Genomic DNA, 24,339 nt, shown 5'->3' with positions numbered 1-24,339 from the left:
GAATGATCCGAAGAGAATCATGAAGATGAGAATTAGAATGATGGTGGATGAGTGTTACAGGGTCACTCAGGAAGAAAAGAAGGATAACTCCCCATCTGTTAGGCTTATAAAGTAGAAGGCCCTACCGAAAAACTAGGAGTTAAATCTCAATTTGACCCCTGAAATTTAGCCCGATACTCAGAATGACCCTCACAATTTCGTTGGCCCCAATTAGAACCCCCAAATTTGCAATTGTGGCTCCAACTTGCCCCTGCCATCATCTCCATCACCAAAATGCTAATTTGATGCAATTGCATGACACGGTGGACACTACTTAAACGATGGCGCATTGGTTTTGCGCCGAAGCCCTTTGAAAACCACACCGTTTCAGTTTTTGTGGGTTAAAACTCTCTTTCTTTCCACTATGACGATCATAAGTTGCCAAACATCAAGAAAACCCTTACACTACGTGGTTTCCAAAGGTTTTGCGTGCGAAACTAATGCGCCGTCGTTTAAGTAGTGTCCAACATGTCATGCAATTGCGCTAGATCAGCATTCCGGTGACGGAGATGATCACAGGGGCAAACTGGAGCCACAATTGTAAATTTGGGGGTTTTAACTGGGGCCAACAAAATTGTGGAGGTCATTCTGAGCATCAGGTCAAATTTCAGGGGCCAAATTGAGATTTAACTCGAAAAACTAGTTGAAGATAAATATTGATGGAGCGTCAAAGAGGCAATCCTGGGCCGGCCAGCAGTGAAGGTGTGCTCAGAAATGATATTGGAGGTTGGATCTAGGGGTTCACAAAAAAGATGGGAATGCAAAAGCCATTGAAGTTTAAATTAATGCTATCAATATGGGGCTTGAGATAGCATGGAAAAGAGGAATCGGACAGATCATAGTGGAGACAGATTCTAAGAGCAGTGTGGAATTGATCCAAAACCCACCGGAGACCCACCTTGAGTTGACCCGACCCATTCGCTGAATTAGAAGGATGACGGGGAGGAACTGGGATGTGAAGGTGATCCATGTGGTGCGTGAAGCTAACAAAGTGGCTGATGGTCTAGCAAATTTTATTCTGGATAGTGAGGAAGAAAAAGAGTTCTTTGAACACGCTCCTGGAGTTGAGTTTAATAGTTTATCACTTTTGCTGATAGTTCAGTGGTTCTTCAACCCCGAAGAGTGTAGCTGTTTTCCTTTTTCAATGGCCTTAGGGCCTCTTGTTTAAAAAAAAAAAAAAACCTAAACCCTAAAGAAAACGTATGCCAAATAATGAACCCAGACTCGAATGGGTCAAATCTATTAACTGGAAGCCTAAAAAGAACTAACCCATTTCCACCCTTAAGTCAAAATAAAAGTAACCTCAGTCAATCACCAAAAAAAAGAAGTAACATCAGTAACCAACCGAAAAAGAAAAACTACTATTCTATCGACAAAGTTAGAATATTGAATATTGGATGACCGATAATTTTGTTTTCCTATCTAAGGCCCAACCGCCCAAGGAATCAATCTGTCTAATTCTTTTGTATGGACTTGGGGTTAATTTTATTTAACGGAGTTGACAAAATACGTCATCATAGCATGGACTATAAAGTTTAAACTAATCCAATGTGATGGCTCAGGCATTATGCGAATTTGCAAAGATCCCCAATGTACATAGAAGTCTCCAACAAATTTTTCACTTTCCTATTTCTCCAGACTATGAAAGCATAGCAACAATAGATAAAGAAATTAAGTTGTTATTACTTATTAGTGATACGTGTATGCCAACCTTATATAGGTTTTTAAATTGAAGCAAATAGATCAGATAGAAAATAGATGAGGAGATATGTAACAATCCTATGAATAGGAAACTTAGCTATCTATCTACTTATGTTGCGTTAACTTCACCCTATGCTCTTTGCAATGTGTATCGCTACTCACAAAATTTTCCAAGATATGTAACGCATGGAAGCTCTTGCTGCAAGGTGATAAACTCGTCAGTTACTCGGTCGCGGTGTCCGAGTTTTGTTGCTTGAGTACCATATCCGTGCCTGACAAAGAGAACACTTAACCGTGAGAATATAGGGGGAAATGGGAAAAAGAATGCACCACATTTATGATAAGATGCACTCGCATTGTTTGATTCATGAAATTGTGTATGGAGTTTGTAGTGTGGATGCATCATTGAATCATTGTGATTGAGTTTCTATGCAAGTATGATGCATGGAATGAGGTGCTAGCTATATGCGAAAGCTAATCAAAATCATAGCTACGATAACTAACTGGTTTGTTTCTTAACTACCATAGCTAGCATAGATCATGAACTCAAACCATAACCTTAACAACAGAAGAATGAATATTTTATGTCATGTAATGGTTTCTAAAAAACCCTGAAATCCATACCTTCCTTGAGTGTTGCAGGGTCCTCCAGAGTAAAATTGAATGAATAGTTTTGGCTGAAAAAGAGAGCAGATTTTTTATAAGTGTTTCAGAAAAAGCGCAGCCAAAAATTTACCCAACATCCTTACAAAAATTTCAGGATTTAAGCAATAATAGTTTTCGTTAGAGAACATAGTTAAGAAGGAAAATAACTCTCTTCTCTTTCTAAGATTTCCTTCGTCACTTTCCGATCAAAAAGAATCTTCTAGTTTATGTAATACCTTGTATGGAAGAATGATAGTTGTTTACACATTAAGTAACTGGACTATATATAGTACAGTACAACTATCATGTCACTAAAGAAAACATACAAGGAAACAAAAATAAAAGAATATTATTTTCCACAGGAAAGTTACAATGATCTACAGCCCAAATGACATTCTTACTTTATGCAGAACACTGGTGAATAAGATGAACATATTATATCAACATTTAAAATCAGCTCCATCTTAAATGTAACTTTTAGCTGATTCTATCGAACTACCACAGATAAAACTAGATAAATATTCAGTGTCAGAAAGTTTAGCAAAGTAAACAGCAGCCCTGGCAGTCTAGCACTATATAATTCATGCAGTTTTGCAGTCCGTTACTAAGATCCAAAATGATGATTTAAGGAATATATGATGATTAAGATGCGAAACAACGTACTTTTCCTTGGTGGCTTGACACAGTTGTTAGAGTTGTGGGGGATAAACATAGTGGCTTGAGAAAACAAAATCCTTCTGTTCCGATGCATGCGATGAATAGAATTTCTTATGAAGCCAGAAGGTTCGAGGAAAACACTTAGATTGATAGTCTAAATCGATGTTTGACGAAGGTAAATGGGCCTGATTGAATTCCTCTTCCTTAAGAGAATCAGCTCTAGAACATGAATTCCTTGGAGTCTCTTGAGTAGACATATTCAAGAATGTTTTCCCCGAGCTTAGCAGATTACCTTCGCAACTTCTCAAAGCTGTTACAACATCAGGTAGTGGCACCCGAGAACCAAAGTCAGAGGAACAAGTTAGAGTCTGATCTTTCATCATAGGCTTCTCAGAAGTTTGATCAGCATAGTCTGATTCGCTTCCTTGGTCGTCAGAAGGCATCGATTTCCGTAGAATTCTTCGGGAACAATTAAAGAAATTGAAAGATGACCTCTTTAGTCTGGCATACCTAGAAGCTGTGGCACAAGGTACGTAATTGATCCTGAGCTCAATGTTGCAACCCAATATGATCTGAAGGTAACTTGCGATCAGTTTCCACGACTTCTCGGCTCTAGCTACACTGTCACGACGGTGGAATTCCAACTCAGCAGCTGCAAGGCCTGAAAATTGGAACATTCTCCATTCATTAATTAGTATGCAATTTACTATGGAATTTACATCTCATAGTAGACAAGAATAATTCTCTTTTCTTTAAACATTAAAGCAGAATAAATAATGACAGTACTGGGAAATATGTAATCACATAACATAGTATGTTCAAGCATTATAGAAGCATATTATCAAGATATGGTAAAGAGAAAAAACTTAAACTTTCTACATAAACAAACATAAAAGAAACTAACCACATAGTAGGAAGAGATTACAATATGATGCCATAAATTTTGAAGATGGTTGGAAAAAGAAATCGTAGCTACATGAGTGCAAATGTACCTTGATTGACACAAAGCGAAGATAACTTTCCCTGCTTCCTGAGAAAAGCCTTGAGCCGGCTCGATTGGCATATCTCTGTAGCTTTATACCATATGGAATCCAATGTTCTTTTCTGATCCTCTTGCAATCCTAATCTATATGACTTTTCATCACATTGACCTGTAGCAATATTCTTCAAGCTCTCCCCTGTTGATGAAGTACTACAGAAATCACCATCTGTATCCATTTGAAGACAAGCTTAGAGAAGAAAGTTCAACAATATGAAACCACTCCAATTTTGCCAACACCATATAAGGAAGGGAAAAGTCAAGCTCACCTCTATTGGTAGCACCTTTCGAATACAACTTGTCATCAGTTGCATCAGCAGGTGGATATTCTTCGGCACTTAATTGTAGAAGCGCTGCTGTGAACCATGTTCTTTGATTCTTTGAAATTCTCAATTGCTTCTCTGTTTCTGAAAGTACTTTTAACGCATGACTCAATTTCTGCATGTCTGCTTCAGCTAAAACGAAGAAAACACCCCGTCAGAGACCCTAGAAATAAGATAATGAGCAGCATAGAGTGCTCAATGGGAAGCGCAGGCATTAATGGCATTAGAAGTTAAACAGCCAATATATACACTCAAAGCTAATAATTATACTCTTAAAGCACTAACAGGTTTGTCTAATCAAGAATCTTCTTCTGATTTCGGAATCACCGACTTCAGACTTCCCTGCAAGAATGTCCATAATAAGATTTGCAAGCTGTGATACAAGTTGTAATGGATCTATCCGCGATCTCATCAGCTCCCGGGCTCTTATAACTGTATTTGAAGTGTCAGATGACAAAGCCAGGTCCAACAAGTCAAGCAATTCATCATCTGAAACGACACCAGTCTGCAGAACAACAAAGGTCTCAGGAAAAATGAAGAAAGTTTGAAAAACATACATGTATGGAACAAAGCATGATACTTACGAGCTCATGGGCTAAGGTAAGTGTGATTTTTTTACCAAGCAAACTCAGCTGATCAAGCATCATTTCTGCATCTCTAAGAGAACCACAAGATTTAGCAGCAATAAAATCCAAAGCAACTTGTTCAAAATCAAGACCTTCTTCAACACAGATTTTTTTTAATCTGCTCGCGATATCAACATCTTTAATCTTTGGAAAGTGATACCTCTGAGCCCGGGAAACCACACTTCGAGGAAGGTTATCCAAATCAGGAGTGATCATCACAAAAACCACATATTGAGAAACATTATCTAGGCTATTCAAAAGAGTAGCCCATGTTTCCCCGTTCAAGAACTGGCACTCATCGATAATGAACACCTTAAAGCGTGACGAAACCGGAGGAATACAAGCACTCTTAATTAGGGACTTAACCTTGTCTACATGGTTAATTCTCAAAGAATCCACTTCCTTAACATCTTTACTTCTTCCAGAAAAGAGCGAAATACACTCTTTACACATACCACATGGCCTTTGCACCTCAAGGGATAGGCAATTCAATGCCGCAGAAAATATCCTAGACGCAGATGTCTTTCCCGTACCACGGGGACCATGGAAAAGGTAAAATGATGTTATCCTTCCACTGGAAATGGCCCCCATAAGTGACCTTCCAACCACATTTTGCCCCACCAAATCACCAAAAGATTTTGGCCTAAATTTCATTGATAAACTTCTTGGAGTTTCCAAATTTGGACTACCTCCGCCACCTACGTTTCTTGTGCTTCTGTATCCATAAAGATCAGTCTCATTAGCTTGCTGCAATAACAAAGGAAGATCTTCTACTTCAGAATGATGATTTGATTCTCTAAATCTTGGTGATTTTGACCAACAACAGCTTATTCCACATCCATGTAGATTATCCAAAGCATCTTGAGTTATTCGTACTGAAGCACTATGAGCTGAGAGAGCATCACCAAAAGAAAGGTGTGGACTACCTACATGGCTCACAGTATCAACTGTTGCTTCAGATGGTTTAACTTTTGTAGTCCTGCGCTGCGACTTTCGGGTTTGCTTCAAGTTATCTACCCTCCCTAACTGCGAAGATAAATAGCACAATTCCCCTTCCCTCAAATGATTAACAGACGGCACCATGCCAGCCAGATCCAACCCTCTACCTCCATAGTTGCTACTACAGCTTTCACTCGGTGATTTATTCCCAACAATGCCTTGCTGATAAGCATTAGAATAAACTAGCTCGTCGTCTCGCTTTGTTTCATGGCAGGATATCCCATGATAGTTCCTCTTAGAGTTCAAAAGGCCACAATTCAGCTCAAGATCAGCAGTATCCTGCTCTCTATGTCCCTTGAATTCTAAAGTCTTTGATCTAAAACCATCATTGTTATCACTAGAACCGCATGCATGAGAAGCTTCGAGGAAGTGCAGCGAAATGCCATTGTTGGAACCGTTTTCCCATTGAACATTGTCAATCAAAGGAGAGAGCTTGTTAATGCAGTTAGTTGATGGATCCCTCAGTGACCTCACCCTCCTCAGTGCCACAAGAGTTTTGGAAATTGGAATATCAACTGAATGCCTTCTACCATCCATCACTCTATTACTCTTACACAATCAAAACCCTCCAAAAATAATGCAAACTCAACCTACAAGCCAGAGAATAGCATCAAAAACATAAAAGAAAAGGGATAAAAAGGAGTACTTGATTTTAACCAAACAATAGTACTTAAAAATAAACAATAAAACACAACAGAATGAGGAGGTTTTGGGGTTAAAAATAATTTTTTTGCATTGTTGCTGATTTTTAATTAATGTACTTCATCTTCAAATCTGAGTCACTATCAAACCAAAGAAATGAGAGTAACGGTTAGTTTCTGAATGTGCGCTTTGCAAGACAACTCTCCAGGGGAACACATTATCACACGCAAATTAAACAAACAGAAGAATATAAAAACCAAAGAAGTACCTTCGATCAAAAGAAAAAATATTAGAACGCCATTACAGCATTATAAGTCTGGTTTTCTAAATTCTAACCTTTATAGCGCAATGTACTGGTTTCAATCCCCGTAGGAACAAAGGACAACTGGGAACGAAGTCTTAAAGAATCTTGAGTGTTCAAATTTTGACACACATGAAGAATAAAAATAAAAATAAAAATTGTTGGAGATGGAAAGTGGAAACAGACAATGCCAAACGGACAAAGGTTGTGAAAAAAAATATAATAAATAAATAAATAGAAATAGATTATATAAACATATAAAATTATAGTAGAGTATAGAGCATTAGAGCGAACCTTAGGAAATGGAAAGAAACATGTTGTTGGAAAATGAGAAAGAAAAATTAAACCCGTTGGATGGAGTAACGTAGAAAACGGGGTGTTGAAAAACACGAGTCTTTGAAAGAAAGAGTGGGGTTGGAGCCTGGTGTGTAGTTACTTACTTACCAGTACTTACTACTAGTTAGTAGCAGCTCAGGGTGAGTGGTGGTGAGTAGTAATAATAATAAATAGTAAACGATAGAAGATGGATAGAAGGTGGATGGAGATTAGAGAGGATAAAAGTGGAAAGAAAAGAATGGGATGGTCAATGGTGGTAAAATGTAATAAATGGCAGCGGTTGTTAAGCATGACATGGGGGTAAGTGTTGCTGTGTCACGGACATCTAAGCGCTCAACATGTGTCCATTTCTGTCTACAAACATAGCCCCGACTTGTTTTCTTCGTGGGAGAAGTATTGTTTTCTCTCTCATTTTATACCAGGCTTCTTTAGCCATTCTTAAGTTGAGCTAATTACTAATTCAGTTTCTCAAAAAATTCTCTAAAAAATGTTAATAATAAAATAATTTTTAAATAATTTAAAAATATAATAAAAATAATAATTAAATATTATATTTTATAAGTAATTAAAAAAATTGTATTTAATAAATAATTTATCTATCTGATCTAAATTTTTATGATAACAATTGAATAAATATTTAAAATATGTAAAAGAAATCCAGAAAAAAATTTGATTTCTCATGTTACATTTAGAAAAGAGATTGAGAATGAGCGAGAGATTGTGAGATAAAATTGAGAAATAGAGACTTAAATTTAGTCTCTGTAATGTGTTTAGTATAAAATATAAAACATTGAGTTATGTCTCAGTATTATGTTTAGTTTAAAATAAGTATAAAGACTAAGAGATAAATATAAAATTTAAAAAATTAATTAAAAATATTTTTGAAAAAAAATTTAAAAAATTTTAGTCTCCATTTTTTGAAATTTTAGTCCCTATTTTTTAAAAATATTGAAAATATTGATGAAACTAAAATTTTAGTTCTAATTGCTAACCACTATACACAATATTCAATATCAGTTCCTCCAATCTCAATCCTAATTCAAGAAAACAAACATAGCCTATTTTTTTTTTATTTTTTAAAAATTTTGGTCATTCGTAATAAAAAATTAAAAAAATTACTTGATATAAAATTATTAAATTTTGAGAATAAAATGTTTACCAAAAATTGTATCAAACTATAATTTTTAAAATTTTTGTTAGCATATATATTTAATATCTAGTTCTTTTGTCGTATTTTTAAATTTTTTAAAAATTTAGTTGTCTATAGCATTTTTTGAGTTATTTTTAGTCATGATAAAAATTTTTAGGTACCATTTTGATAATTTAATCTATTCAATTTTTATATATATGTACTATTAAGTTGTTAAAAAATTAGTAAAAAATATATTTTTATTTTTAAACATATTTCATAAATTTTTAATAGTAAAAATAAAAATATTGAAAAAATAAAAATATATTTTTTAAAAACTACAATTTTTTTAAAAAATCTTTTTTATTTTTAAAAAATATATTTTAACATAATAAATAAACAAAAAAATATGTTTGTATCGTTGTATCTATAAAGATAATTAATAAATAAAATGATATTTTTATATGAGATATTCAAACGTCAAATTATTTTTTTAAAATTACTTAAAAAAAGATTTTTTTTTCTTTAATTAAAGTTCATCAAAGCAAACTCATTATATAAGTTCTTACTTTTATAATTCTTTTTGTTCTATTTAAATTTTGTATAGTGTAATATTACATGTTATAAGATTAGTTAAAAAAAAGTTCAGAAAATCTACTTTTAGTTTATTAAAGTAAAAAAATTATTTGAGACAGTTAAATTAATAGAAAGGAAGAAATAAATATATTCAGAAGTGTTCCTTAAAGATAAATCAAACCTTTTTCTTTGAATTGTCTGTAAAAGCATGTCAATATTTAAATTTAACGAGAAGCTAAATTTTGATATATTCGTCTGAATTTTTACTTTTTTTGGAATTGAAAAAAAAAATTGTGACTTTATTTTGATTTTGTTAATGGATTTAGCTTTAAGGTATATTTCAAGAGTATAATAAAATAATTTATATGGTTAATAACTTTTAATCATACATTTATTTTAGAGTTCATAAGAAGTAATTTTTTTCCAATCAATATCAGTTTTTTTTTTATTTTAGATCTTAACTTTTATACACAAAACCCTCTTAAGTTCTCTAAAATAAAAGTTAAAAAAATAATTTTATAATAAAAATGACTAATATCGATTAATTGAAAGTTAATATTTTATATTTATTATTTTATTTTTTTGTTGTCTACATTTATTATTTTATTATTTTGTTTAAAGTACTCCTAAGATATATATCTTCTTAAAACATATGTTAACAAGATCTTTTATTAATTTAGAACAATTTTTAAAAATATAAGAGGATATTTTTAATAAAATACTAAGAATTAATATTTTTAATATCATTAAGACTTTTTTATTTTTCAATAATTCTTTTGATTTTTTTTTATTCGACGTAACCCTGTATAATTCATTCTTGTATATATATGTATTTGGAACTATAATTGAGAAAGAATATATGCACAAGGATAAAAAGACAAAAATGAAAAGAATAATAAAAAATAATTAAAAGTCTTAATTCATTTTTTTAATTTTTAAATACCGGAAATTTTGAATTTTTATTTTTATATTTTCAAAAAATAATATATTTAACTTTTATTCATTTAGATATTAGAACGATAATTAAAATGATGAATTGTGCTCTTAATTCTTAGTGAATTATTTTTCTGATCGATCCCAATTATATGAGTTATGCTAGGTAATTAATGACTTTTTTGAATAACATGAACAATTATCAATAAAATAAAAACACATTATATCTCTAAATTATCTATCTAAATCTTAATATTAGAATAATCATCTGCACACCTAATAAAATAAACATATATCTATTGTTCACATTGTTTTGTATTTTCATTATTTACCTATACTTTTTTCAATTATATATTCCCCAATTCTTACCAGAAATGAATCTTTTGACCTTATCTTTTAGTTGGTGAAGTTAAATAGTAAAATCAAGAAAAAATAAATAAATAAATAAAACACGCAATCAAATAAAGGTATTTGTTGTTTGATATAATGATAAATTGATATGTATTGATATAACAAAAACGTGGATAAATTAAAATATTCATGTTAGTATTTAATTTTTATTTTTTTAAACATATATCATATCATTATTTTTACTAAAATATTTTTATAGTTTAATAAAAATAAAAATTACCCTTTTAAATCAATTAAATTTTAAAATTACTAACTTTAATTTTATACATTTAAATTTTAAATAATTTAAAAAATATATATATGTAATTATTCATCCAGTTAATCCTCATGAACCCTAATCTCTCATAGTCATTTTATAAAAAAACAAAAACGCATATAAAAAACCAAAAAAGTTAAAAAAAAAGCTCTTCTTCATCTTCTTCAGGTTTGGCGAAAGGAGAACCAGGAGGGACAACATCTCAAGGTCACCGCAGAGTCGTCGTCGCGCGCCTAACACTGAGTCCGAGGAGAATTGTCGCAACAGAGACAGAATCATGCCGTCTTCATCGCATCAGAAGAGAATCGTCTCTACAAGAAAAATGTTGAGTACCGTCGGATTCAGCGTCACACATTAGTATCAGCTTTACCAACGAATTTATCGACAGTTTTGATGTAGAATTCGTTTGGTCAAATCCTTATGGGCGGATTCCCATTTTCGACGGTAAATTCGCCGATGATACTTATGAGGGAGAAAGGAGGAAATAGGTGCAAAAATTAACGTGGGATATATCATCGAAACAATCTGCCGATAAAACCTTTTTTGTGAAATACTGCGTTTTGGTGACCCACAACGAGTTATCATTGGATTTATCTGCCGGTAAATCCACTGGTAGTGAGCTCTAAATTTCAAAGCGCGAACCTTCTTCCCCTTCAATTCGAAATTTTCTCTCTCTCTCTCTAGCCGCTCCATCGTAGCCACCCTTCTTCTCACCGCCAATAACTTACCAGTCTTTGCGTTACCAGCTTCTTCCCCTAGTCTAGCACACTTCGTCATCTGCCACCAAGTACAATTTCGTCATCGAATGCCAAGTCCAGGTTAGTTATTTTTTTTTGTTTTTAATTTGTTTTCATAAAAAATATGGATTTGGATAATTTAGTTTGTAATATATTTAGAATGATTTAGCTAAAAATAATTAGTTAATTTTTTGTGTGTTTGTAAGCTCTGATCTCTTATGATGCTATGTATGTAATGTAATTGACTAATTATATGGTTATTAATTTATGATGAGACTTGAATTTGTCAATTTGTTAAATGGGAGACTTAAATTTATCTAATAAAAAGCTTGCTAATTATTGATTTAGTTATGCTACTGACTGCTAATTTTGTGTGCGTCTGCTAATTTTGAATTTCTTGAATGAGAAGTTTGTTAATTTTTATGTGTTTGCTATTTAGTTCTACTCTTTATTTCCTATCCTGAATCTTCCAATGGTTATAGTTCCATGAATGAGTGAATAATATTATAAAAATATATCTATATGAGAGAGATTTTGTTAGAAATAAATAGTATGACCACAATCCAATCAATCATGTGTCAAATAATTTGTTATTGTTATTATATTAAAATGTTAATATAATAATCTCCTTGATTAAATTTATAGATTTATCATTGTGATGGTGATCATAATATTGAGAGATAAATCTTTTATAATTTAGTCTAAATTATTCTTGGTTATAGGATTATCAAAAAGGACATTAATAATTCAGAAATATATATATATATAGTCTTCATTGGATGAAGATTAATAGATCTCATTTATTAAATTATATATATAGATAGTGTGCATATATAGATATGACCATTGAACTGACTCAATTAAGAATTCTTAATAGTTATAATTATCGCATATTTGTCAACATGATATTCTTAAGATGAACATGGTAATAAAGTTTCATTTAACCTGCAATTGTCATAGTAATTAACAATGTATTTATTGTACTTTGATTCCGGACACCTAATACCCTAGGGTGCTAGTTAAATGGATATTGGGTATGATATAAATACTTGTAGAATTAATGATTAGTCAATAAGAAATCCGCCAACTTTCAGTAAAGAGTTTGAGCTCTATGATTAAAATGACTGAAATGAATAAAATCTTGGTCAAGGAGATTGAATGAATGAAAAAATGAGTTTTTTAAGTCATTCACAGTTCATTATAATAATGGTAACAAGTTAGAGTTTGATAATTAAACCATACTCTAAGGGTAACCAAGAGCTAGAAAGATAGAAGGAATTATACTTTGTTCTTCTAAGGTTCTTAGTAAAAATATATTACTTCATACTATCGGGTCGTCAACCTTGATTAGTAAATTTAGTTTGACTAATTTTTTTTTTTTTGGTCGATGGATTGGACAACCCCCAATCCTAGGTTACACACTCACACACACCACACTCACACACACATGAAATCCCCTTTTTTTGTCAAATTTGCACTAGATGAGGCTCGAACCTGAGACCTCTTGGTAAAGAAGGGGAATATATGCCACTTGAGCTAAGGCTCATTGGCTAGTTTGACTAATTTACTACCCGCTTAATATTGAACCTATGGGGTCACACACTAACGAGTGTTCTAATCTTTGCAGTAGAATTATTTAATTATTATTTTAATTTGATCAAATAAATAATTATATTAATTCAAATGGAATATTATTGTATTTTTTGCTAGCACCAAGAATATAATAATAGTATGATAATTGAGAATATTAAATGAGATTTGAGAATAATTAGTTATTCTATTTCTAAATTTGAATTCTAAATTTGGATGAGATCCTAACTGATTCTGTTTCAAATTAAGCTATGATATGATTCATAAATTTGAAAGATTCAAATTTAAAATCAGTAACAAGTCTAATACTATATATATGTATGCCAAGAGTAGAGGAAATAGATGAGAATAAAAAACAAGAGTTTTATTCCTTTACCTCTACACATATAAACGTATGTGAGCCTAATTCTTCGAGAAGAATTTTATGGCATGCAAAGAGTTGCAAGAGGTTTTTCAATTTAGATCAGATGTCTATTGGCCAGGAGTTGATAGCAAAGGTTAGTCTCGCTGTGGATACGCATAGCGCCTTCGTACTATCGCGGGAAAAAGTGATTTTACTAGTGTATACAGGTATTTTTATCTGATCCATACATATATTATTGGAATAAAGTTTGAGCATAAAATAGATTTTTAGGATTATTTTTTTCCGTTGCGTATTATGAATACATGGTAATCCTTCAGATTTGAATGACAACAGCAAAATATAAGTTAATAATGATTATTATTTAGTTAACATGAGAGAGATTTGAATGATACCAAAAAAGATTATTTTTTTGGATTTATACATGTTACATCTTATTGCTTGAATTTGAATCATGAAGGCTCCTTGTTTAGTTGAAGTTAATTCTTATGAAATTAATTAAGTGTTGATTGATGATGTGGATTGAGATAGGTTGGATTTGTAGGAACCAAAAAGGTGGATATATGTCCAATTTTAGGGGAGGTTATGTCCAATTTTTTTCGGGGAGTTTTGTTGAAAGATTCTTATAGTATATATGCTGATTAGTGTTAATAATATATTTTCTTTGCAAATATGACGACAGGTAGTAGAGGTAGATCGAGTGGGTCTCGTAGTCGTGGTAGAGAGAAGCTTTCCATCGAATTTTTAGGGACTATTCATTCATCGCCTTTTACACTGACTACTCTGTCGACCCCTATGACGTCACAAGAGGGTCCAATGGACTAACAGTTCATCATGGTCCCAAACTTGAACTACATGCCTCCTTCTGTTATGCTTCCATACAAATCCAGCGATGGAGCCCGCGGTGAGTGATTTCTCCAGTGTCCCTTGCAGGATGCCCCTCCACCACTGTCCATCATATGGCTGATGATTTGGCCCGATGGTATGCAGGCATGAGTACATATTATTTTTTAATCTTAAGTTTGTTAATCTTAAGTTTTGTGTTTTTATGTATTTGTTAATTTTAGGTTTTTTCTCTGATAGATTTGCACTAAAAAATAATACTTACACACAAGAGATCTTCGAGTTCATTAAGTCAATGTACGACCACCTGTGGCCGAGCTACACGAAGATCGCTGCTAAGAACAGAGAGCGATGGTTTCATAAGTGGACAGTAAAAACTCAATAATGTTGAATTAATTAATTGTATTTGAACTGTATTTTATTTTGACTAACTAATGTTGAATCACTTTATGCAATTGAAATTCATATTGGATGCGGAACATAATCTCATGATCAAGAAGATCTAAAATCACCAGACACCTAAATGAGTTTAGCAGATGATGAGCGATGATCGTCAAGGGCGCGACTACCTAACGACATGAATCCATCCATCTATTAAGAAAGAACTGGAGGCCCATTTTAGAAATGATGAGGGTTCAAGAATTACCGTCTGATGAATGTCACTAACAAGGCATCGCCGAAGTTGTCAAAGTATACGGGTGGTCGGCGATCTTCATGAAGACGAAGAGTAGATGATGCGTGAGCATCTTTCATATCTTTTCCTAGTAAATTTGCATCTAATTTGTTGAGTTTAATCAAGAATTAATTATATTTTAGCCACTATGGATGCTATTTTGAGTTTTGTGCAATATTGTTTATTTTAGGTAGCATTCGACTGGATTTTATGGAGTTTCTGCTGCTCAAGATTTAAAGGAGATAGCGGCGAGAAGCGACGCGCACGCATGCCTGACGCGTGCGAGTGAATTGGAGGTATTCATGGCGACGTGTGCGCGTGACTGACGCGTACGCGTGATTTGAAGATTTGCTGACCGATGCGTACGCGTGACCGACGCGTCCACGTGACTCGTAGAAAAGACCATCGACGCGTACGCGTGACATGCGCCACGTGCAGAAAACGCAGAAACCATTGGGGTGATTTCTGGCCCCATTAGCACCCAAGTTAGGCACGGATCCAATGAAGCCAAGTGGTCCCCACGTTACAAGACGCGGGGTAGTTAGTTAATTCTGATTTAAATTCAAATTTGATTTTAAAATAGGAAAAGATATTATCTTAATTTTAAATATTAGATTTTAAATTAATTAGGATTAGTTATAAAAAGGGGAGACCTCTCTTCTATTAGACATTCCATCAGGGGGATTCCATTAGGAAATTCTATACAAATTTACATTTAGCATTCCATGAGCAACTAAACCTCCACTATTAAGGTTAGGATCTCTGTCTATTTGTATGGATTGATTTTATTGCTTTTTCTATTTTAATTCATGTGTGGATTTATAATTTAAGAATTGTTTTCGCTCTTTATTTTATGAATTTGGGTGGAACGGAAGTATGACCCTCTTTCTATTTGAGTTCTTGTAAAACTTTGAAAAGCTCTTTACTTGAACAACAGCTTGAAAACATATTCTCCTAAATTTTAATTATCTGGATTTAACAGGATACGTGACATATAATCCTCTTATTTTTAGGTAATTAGAATTTTTGTAGCATATAAACTGGAATTTGAACTTCACCTTCTAATTGGAATTAATTGACCAAGGAGTTGGCAATCAATGAATTTTAGAGGAAGCTAGAAAGGTATAAGGAATTAGGGTCTAGTCACATATAGTTTGCCATAAATTAAATCCTACATGATTAAAATAGTTAGTAAGAAAAGTTAATCCGAAAAAATAGATAACTCTGAAGCCTTAACTATTTTCTCCATATTTTATTCCCAACTTATTTATTTGTCTATCCTTTTGATATTCTGAGTTTGAACTTAAACCTTTTGAACATCTCAAAACCCTTTTTTTGCTTGCCTAACTAAACCAATCAATCAATCATTGTTGCTTGATCCATCAATCCTCGTGAGATCGACCCTTACTCACGTAAGGTATTACTTGGTACGACCCGGTGCACTTGCCGGTAAGTTTGTGGGTTGTAAAATACCGCACCAAGTTTTTGGCGCCGTTGCCGGGGATAGATTGTGATTAACAACTATTTGTTGTTTGATTGTTTAGATTAGGCGTTTTAATTTTAATTTTATAAAAAAAATTGTTTTATTATTTTTCGAAATTTTTTTTCTTTTTTTCTTTTATTATATAAAAAAATTAAAAAATTAAAAAATTAAAAAAATGAAAAAAATCGAAAAAAAAATTTAATAGCACCAATATTTTTCTTAATTTCTGAAATTAACTTTGGTGTTTCCTAGTTAGTTTTATTTTAATCCTTAGAATTCTGTTCTTTCTTCTTTGCTTTCCTGTTTACCACATGGTGCGTTTAATCTTTTTTGGTGTTTTGTGCTAAGGAAAAATAATGGAGAGAGATCACATGGGTTACTACTCACATCCGAGTAGTGATTCATATTATGGTGGATGGGGAAACTACCCAAATTTTGGTTGGCAAAGTCAAAACCAAATAAACTTCAGTGCTCCATGTTCCAACTATCAAAAACCACCATCTCCATATCCATACCAAGAACCACCATCTCTCTATCCATATCAAGAACCAGCATCTTTCTACCCATATCAAGAGCCACCATCTCCCTATTCATACCAAGAGCCATCCTCTTTTTACACTTATCAAGAACCATCATCTCTTTCTTATTCATATCAAGAGCCATCATCTCTTTATTCATCTCAAATACCATCAGATCTTGAGCTTCTCATGAAAGAATTCTTACATGATATAAAGACGACTGTCAAAAATGTAGAGAAACATGTGTAGTCAATTATCAAGTCACAGGAAGAGGAGCAAGCAAAATTCCTTCTTAAGAGATATAATGCAAGATCCTATGGAAGAAAGTGAGAAAATCAATCAAAGGAGTTTATACTCCAGTGAACTAGAGAACTTTCCATCCTCACACATGGAAGAAAAAGAAGATGCAAAAGCAAAGGAGAAAGATGCACCCACAAAGGAGGAAGATGCACAACCTCTCATGCCCTTGGTAAGCAATGAAGAAAAGATTGAATTAGAAGAAAGCTACCAAGAGAAAGAGGTCGAAATTGAGGAAGCTTGCAAAGACGTAGAAGAATTCAAAGAAGAACACAAGGGAGTGGAGCTTACAAGACCTCTTCCAAAGCCATCACCATCCAATACAACATTCAAGTGAGTAAAATTCCTATCCTTAACCTTTACTTTCCCACTTGAATATGGGCTACTAGAAACAGATGGTCAACTTAGAGCTCTTTGTGGCATTAAGAGTAAGAGAAAGATGGTTAGTGGCAAGAGTGATCAAGCAAGATTCAATATGGTTGCATGCTCCAAATTGAAGTGCAAGGATTGGTGTAGAGCTCAATTGAATGGATCTAGAAGGTTGTTTGGACGTCTCTGTGAGAATTCAGGCTGCTTGTCACCCGGTGGGAACAATGGTGATCCACAAGAAGATGGATGTAAGAGCAAGGTTTGGGACCCCGGAATTCATTCCCACAATCAACACTCTTGGGGCCTTATCACTTACTTCAACTTGCTCAAAGGCATTAGGCGCCTAGTTTGGGATCCTGGTAGCCATTGGAATTACAAACATTGGTGGAGATTCCTGGATCAGTACAAGCATAAGCCACCATGACAAGGAGCTCACCACATGTCCAACTTAAGGACTTTAACTAAAAATGCTTGGTGGGAGACAACCCACCGTGGTATGATCGTTACTTTTCATTCTTAGTTGTTTTTCGTAGTAGTAGTTTTCTTACTTATTTGATTTTTATTGAGTTCTTACTAATTTTCTAATCACTCAGCTATTTTAGAATAGAAACCGGAAAAAAAAAAAGAAGAAGAAGAGCACATGACGCGCAAGCGTCGCTGACGCGTACGCGTCATATGCATATGCGTGAAAAATAAAATTTAACAGAGATTTGCGCGAAAGTGGCGCAGGAATAATGCCTTTCGCACAAACAAGCCCACGCGTACGCGTACCCCACGCGTGCGCGTCATTGGTGATTTTGGCACTCCACGCGTGCGCGTCACTGACGTGTACGCCTGACCTTGAATTTCGACGTAAATATGTGTTGGGCAGAGAGTTATGCTGGCTTGGGGCTGGAATTTTGCTAGACGCACAAAATTGACCACGCGTACGCGTCCTTGACGCGTGCGCGTCATTTGACCAAATGGCCATCCACCCGTGCGCGTGCATGACGCGAATGCGTCGTATGCCAATATTGGTTCCCTAGCCACACAAACAGAGAGTTGTGTGTGCACGCGGCTGGTTTCGTGCGAATTGCACAAAACCCAGGGAACATGTATGCGTGTCTGACGCTTACGCGTCTTTAAGAAAATTTCGCGACCCACGCGTACGCGTCGCCTGCGCCGCACAATTACACTAGTTCGCCGCCCAGTTTTAATTTTCTTTCTCTCTCTCTCCCAGTCCTAATTCTCTCTTGTTCCTTTATCCTTTTATTCTTCTTTCATCTTATCATTCGTTTTTGTTTTCATATTTTCTTTGCTTGAGGACAAGCAAATATTTAAGTTTGGTGTTGATGCTTCGCTTAAAGCTTTTCTGTTTATTCATATGGCACCAAAAGGGAGGCGAATCATCTTCATGAAGGAGCACAACCTGAAGAATAAAGCGACCGCTAGGATAATTAAGGTGGTTGAGTTCCTTTCATATTTTTTATTCCTCCCCTCTTTTTCTATGTTATGTTCTGGTTTTCTGCTATTTTGCATTGTTTGTTGCATGATCCTTTATTAGTGAGAATCCTAGGTCTAGTTTAGTTTTTTCTTAATTGCTTTAATTATGAAAAGATGTCTCATGTATTACTCACTGAGCTTGAATTCAAATAAAAAATACATAAGTGATGTATTGCATGAGAAATTAAGTTAATTTTAAAAGTTGTCTCATTTACTTAAATGTGGTGGTATTTTCTGTAATTCTGAATGCATGACATGAACAGTGCATATTTTTGATAGTGAAGTTTATGAATGTTAAAATTATTGGCTCTTGAAAGAATGATGAAAGAAGAGAAATGCTATTGATAATCTGAAAAATCAAAAAAAATTGATTCTTGAAGCAAGAAAAAGTAGTGAAAAACACAAAGCTTGCGGAAAAAAAATTTAAAAAAAAAAAAGAAAAAGCAAGCAGAAAAAGCCAATAGCCATTTAAACTAAAAGGCAAAGGGTAACAAGGATCCAAGGCTTTGAGCACTAATGGATAGGAGGGCCCAAAGGAATATAATCCTGGCCTAAGCGGCTAAATCAAGCTGTCCCTAACCATGTACTTGTGGCGTGAAGGTGTCAAGTGAAAAGCTTGAGACTGAGCGGTTAAAGTCGTGGTCCAAAGTAAAAAGAGTGTGCTAAAAAACTCTGTGCACCTCTAACTGGGGACTCTAGCAAAGCTGAGTCACAATCTGAAAAGGTTCACCCAGTTATGTGTCTGTGGCATTTATGTATCCGGTGGTAATACTGGAAAACAAAATGCTTAGGGTCACAGCCAAGACTCATAAAGTAGCTGTGTTCAAGAATCAACATACTAAACTAGGAGAATCAATAACACTATCTGAATTCTGAGTTCTTATGGATGCCAATCATTCTGAACTTCAAAGGATAAAGAGAAATGACAAAACTATTCAGGATTGCAGTTGTAAACCCCTCTATAAGAAGAGACATGAGCTTAATCGAACTCTCATTCTCATGCAAATTCACATCCTAAGCTTATATTAGGTTTGGTTGCTTGAGGACAAGCAACAGTTTAAGTTTGGTGTTGTGATACGTGAGCATCTTTCCTATCTTTTCCTAGTGAATTTGCATCTAATTTGTTGAGTTTAATAAAGAATTAATTATATTTTAGCCACTATGGATGCTATTTTGAGTTTTGTGCAATATTGTTTATTTTAGGTATCATTTGACTGGATTTGATGGACTTTCTGCAATTCAAGATTTAAAGGAGATAGCGGCAAGGAGCGACGCACACGCGTGCCTGACGCGTGCGTGTGAATTGGAGGTATTCATGGCGACGCGTGCGCGTGACCGACGCATACGCGTGATTTGAAGACTTGCTGACCGACGCGTACGCGTGACCGACGCGTCCGCGTGACTCGCAGAAAAGACCATCGACGCGTACGCGTGACTGACGCGTACACGTGACATGTGCCACGTGCAGAAAACACAGAAACTGCTAGGGGATGATTTCTGGGCCCCAATTTAGCACCCAACTTAGGCGCGAATCCAGTGAAGCCAAGTGGTCCCCACGTTACAAGACGCGGGGTAATTAGTTAATTCTGATTTAAATTTAAATTTGATTTTAAAATAAGAAAATATATTATCTTAATTTTAAATATTAGATTTTAAATTAATTAGGATTAGTTATAAAAATGGGAGACCTCTCTTCTATTAGACATTCCATCAGGGGGATTCCATTAGAAAATTCTATACAAATTTACATTTAGCATTCCATGAGCAACTAAACCTCCACTGTTAAGGTTAGGAGCTCTGTCTATTTGTATGGATTGATTTTATTACTTTTTTTATTTTAATTCATGTGTGGATTTATAATTTAAGAATTGTTTTCGCTCTTTATTTTATGAATTTGGGTAGAACGGAAGTATGACTCTCTTTCGATTTAAGTTCTTGTAAAACTTGGAAAAGCTCTTTACTTGAACAACAGCTTGAAAACATATTCTCCTAAATTTTAATTATCTGGATTTAACAGGATACGTGACATATAATCCTCTTATTTTTAGGTAATTAGAATTTTTGTGGCATATAAACTGGAATTTGAACTTCACCTTCTAATTGGAATTAATTGATCAAGAAATTGGCAATTAATGAATTTTAGAGGAGGTTAGAAAGGTCTAAAGAATTAGGGTCTAGTCACATATAGTTTGCCATAAATTAAATCCTACATGATTAAAATAGTTAATAAGAATAGTTAATCCGGAAAAATAGATAACTCTGAAGTCTTAACTGTTTTCTCCATATTTTATTCCCAACTTATTTATTTGTCTATCCTTTTGATATTCTGAGTTTGAACTTAAACCTTTTGAACATCTCAAAACCCTTTTTTTGGTTGCCTAACTAAGCCAATCAATCAATCATTATTGCTTGATCCATCAATCCTCGTGGGATCGACCCTTACTCACGTAAGGTATTACTTGGTATGACCCAGTGCACTTGCCGGTAAGTTTGTGGGTTATAAAATACCACACCAGCAGACTGGTAAGTAGTTTGGTAATGTTTGTTAGTAGTTACTTGAATTAGTTATTTTTTGATTTATTTTATTGATTGATTTGAAGTGTAGTTTAAGTCATTGGATCGTGAGGCGACACTAGCGAAAACCTTAAAATATACCCATATCTTGAATGCCAACAAGGAGAGCTTTGCTGATGAATGGTCTGCGGCCCATTATGTGAGTTTCAATTAATTCTAAGTTTCAAATTTATTTGGTTTAAAGTCAATTAACTGTTATCCTAATCACGTCGTGGGTGACACAAGAGGATCCTAATAGGATTCGGCGTGAGACCTCCTTTGAACCCCACAAGAATCGCCGCTTCATCTTGGGATCATTCTTTGCCAATGGCCTTCGCTCTTTCGCATTGGCGGCTTCCTCTGCCTTTGTCTCTACCACCAGCCCTACCGATCCCTAAAAAGTTGTGGACTTGAGGGAAGAAGTGCAGAAGTTGACATAGGAGTTTTACCAACAAGCAAAATTGTCTGAATAGAGGTACAACAATCTTCTTGCACACGTGAGAGGAGCCATTGCCATCAGCTCGGACCTGATGCAGAAGATGGAGCAGCTAGATCGTTTGCGAGAGCAGATGGAGGTATACAACCAGTAGATGCAAGCTGGAGGTAATGGCACTGTTAGTACCAGCGGCAACGTGGTTGGTGGGGCACCCACATCAGCACCTACTCCGTCACCTCAGCAGGGGAAATACGACGACGACGATTACTGGGAGCTGTAGTGTTTAGGGATTTAATTTTTTTAATGTCTACTTCATTGTATTCTACTTCTGTGATATCTTACTATATTTAGACCATTTATTTTTAATAAAAAATTTATTAATTTTTGATAATTTTGAATTTCTGCTAACAATTTTAGTTTTCAAGAGTTTTAATTTGACTACTAATTGTGGGTTAACTGTGCCAAAAAAAGCTACCGTAGGATTTACTGGCGGACAAATCCAAAGGTAACTTGGCCCCAAAACACGTGATATGGCGCCACAGTTACTGTCAGATTAATTCAACGGTTATCAGGAACTCAATCTCAACAAATTCATTGAAAAAATTGATAGAAAATCTAGCAGTAATTAGCGTCGGACGAAAATAATCTGATGGTAAATTCGACAGTGCTCAACATTTTTTTGGTAGTACGTCAGCGGCCCAATCATCTTTAGCAGAGACAAAATCGTCTTCGTTGTAGTCCGGTTTTCGTCGCCGCCTCCAACAAGATCGTTCTTCATCCCTGTTGTCAGCCTCTTTGCCGTTAGCAGCTCTTCCTTCCGATAAGTCAACCTTTGCATTTTAACCCTTGTCCATGATTGGGTCTAGTTAGTTTCATTTTTAATTGAAAATTTTTGGATTAGATTGAGAAAAATCAACTTGTGCAGATTTCTTATTTTGATTTTTTTTAAAACACAAGTTGGACATAATTTCCTTGTAACCGAATCAAAAAAGGAAGGAAAGCAATCATCTCACTTGATTTTGATCCATGAAAAGTCACATGATTTTAAAGAGGAAGAAAAGATGATCATTTTAATCAGTTTCGAATTTCGATGTGAGTTTTAGTGTGGAAAGAACCGAGTTTGAAAGATTAAAGTGTCATGAAACTTTCTCTCTTTTCTTTCTCCTTATTTTTGGCCAAAGCGGATGGAAATGAGCAGCTATGGAGTGTCTTGGGGGAGGGAAAAACCGTGGCCAAAGATGATTGGTTGGTAAGGAGGTTGGTTGAAAAAATATCTCACGTAGATAATTACTAAAACTAGTTGTATTAGAACACAATTAACAGCACATCTAAGGATTAATATCTGAGCTACTAGTATAGATGATACTAGTAACATGATAAGCATGAGAATAGAAGATATATGATGAGAAATTAGCATAGTTAAAATCATCAGAAAGTGCTGGTATCAACCTGCACCAATTGACTGTAAGTCCGGTTATTATATTACTAAACTTATCTTCTATTTTAACTGAAGTAGATCAAATAATAATATGATAATACTCTAGTAATCCAAATAATAATACAATAATAATATTATATTATTATTTCTTTTCTTTTGCGATTCGAGTTCGGCTCGTCAAAATGAGACTAACCACGGAAATCAGAATCTGAAATTAAGGTTCACGGAGAGTATTAAGACTTTTGAGATGAGATGGGAATGTGGTGAATAACTCAAACTCTTTTTAGATGTATTTTTGTTTTATTTTTGTAAATTATTTGAAATTTAAAGGTATAAAATTAAAGTTAGTAGTTTTAAAATTTAATTAATTTAAAAGGATAATTTTGTCTAATATAAAAAAATATTTAAATTTTTTGTAAAATTAAATAATAAAATATTTTTATTTTTATTAAAATATAAAAATATTTTAATAAAAGTAATAATATGATATATATTTAAAATAAAAAAATAAATATTGGCTTAAAAAATATAATCTACGTATTATGTTTTAATTTATTCACATTTTTTAATACATGTACGTATGAATTTATCGTCGTACCAAAATAAACACTTTTTATTTTATTGCGTATTTTTTTTTATTTCACTTCAAATTTATACGGTTAAACAAAATTTATATTTAATTTTGCCAACTAGAAAATAAGATCAAAAGATTCAATTCTTGTAAGGGTTGTGGAATATATAATTGGGATCGATCAAAAAATATAATTCACTAATAATTAGGAGTACAATTCTTCATTTTAATAATAGATTTGTTTTTCACTTGAATAATTTGCTTCTTGATAACCCCTTATAAAGTTGGCAGATGAAAAACAAATCTATTTTCAATAATATTGATAATCACTTACTCTATATCCACTAATATTTAAACCTTTATACATTAAAAAGA

General features: G+C 33.9%; 1 protein-coding gene across 1 annotated transcript; it reads right to left on the bottom strand.

Annotated features, from left to right (window-relative positions):
• Positions 1 to 1,787: 1,787 nt before the first annotated feature.
• On the bottom strand, positions 1,788 to 6,566 carry LOC130946902 (protein STICHEL-like 2). The gene is made up of 7 exons (XM_057875801.1): positions 4,989 to 6,566; positions 4,695 to 4,909; positions 4,351 to 4,544; positions 4,035 to 4,250; positions 3,049 to 3,703; positions 2,365 to 2,417; positions 1,788 to 2,012 (listed from the first exon to the last, which is right to left on the bottom strand). Exons 1-5 carry the CDS (start codon positions 6,564 to 6,566, stop codon positions 3,075 to 3,077), a joined length of 2,832 nt encoding a protein of 943 aa, XP_057731784.1. The 3' UTR covers positions 1,788 to 2,012; positions 2,365 to 2,417; positions 3,049 to 3,074.
• Between the last annotated feature and the right edge of the window lie 17,773 nt (positions 6,567 to 24,339).

This window comes from Arachis stenosperma, chromosome 1 (genome assembly GCF_014773155.1).
Source record: "Arachis stenosperma cultivar V10309 chromosome 1, arast.V10309.gnm1.PFL2, whole genome shotgun sequence".
Classification (NCBI taxonomy): Eukaryota; Viridiplantae; Streptophyta; class Magnoliopsida; order Fabales; family Fabaceae; genus Arachis; species Arachis stenosperma.
This window is presented reverse-complemented; position numbering and strand designations above follow the sequence as displayed.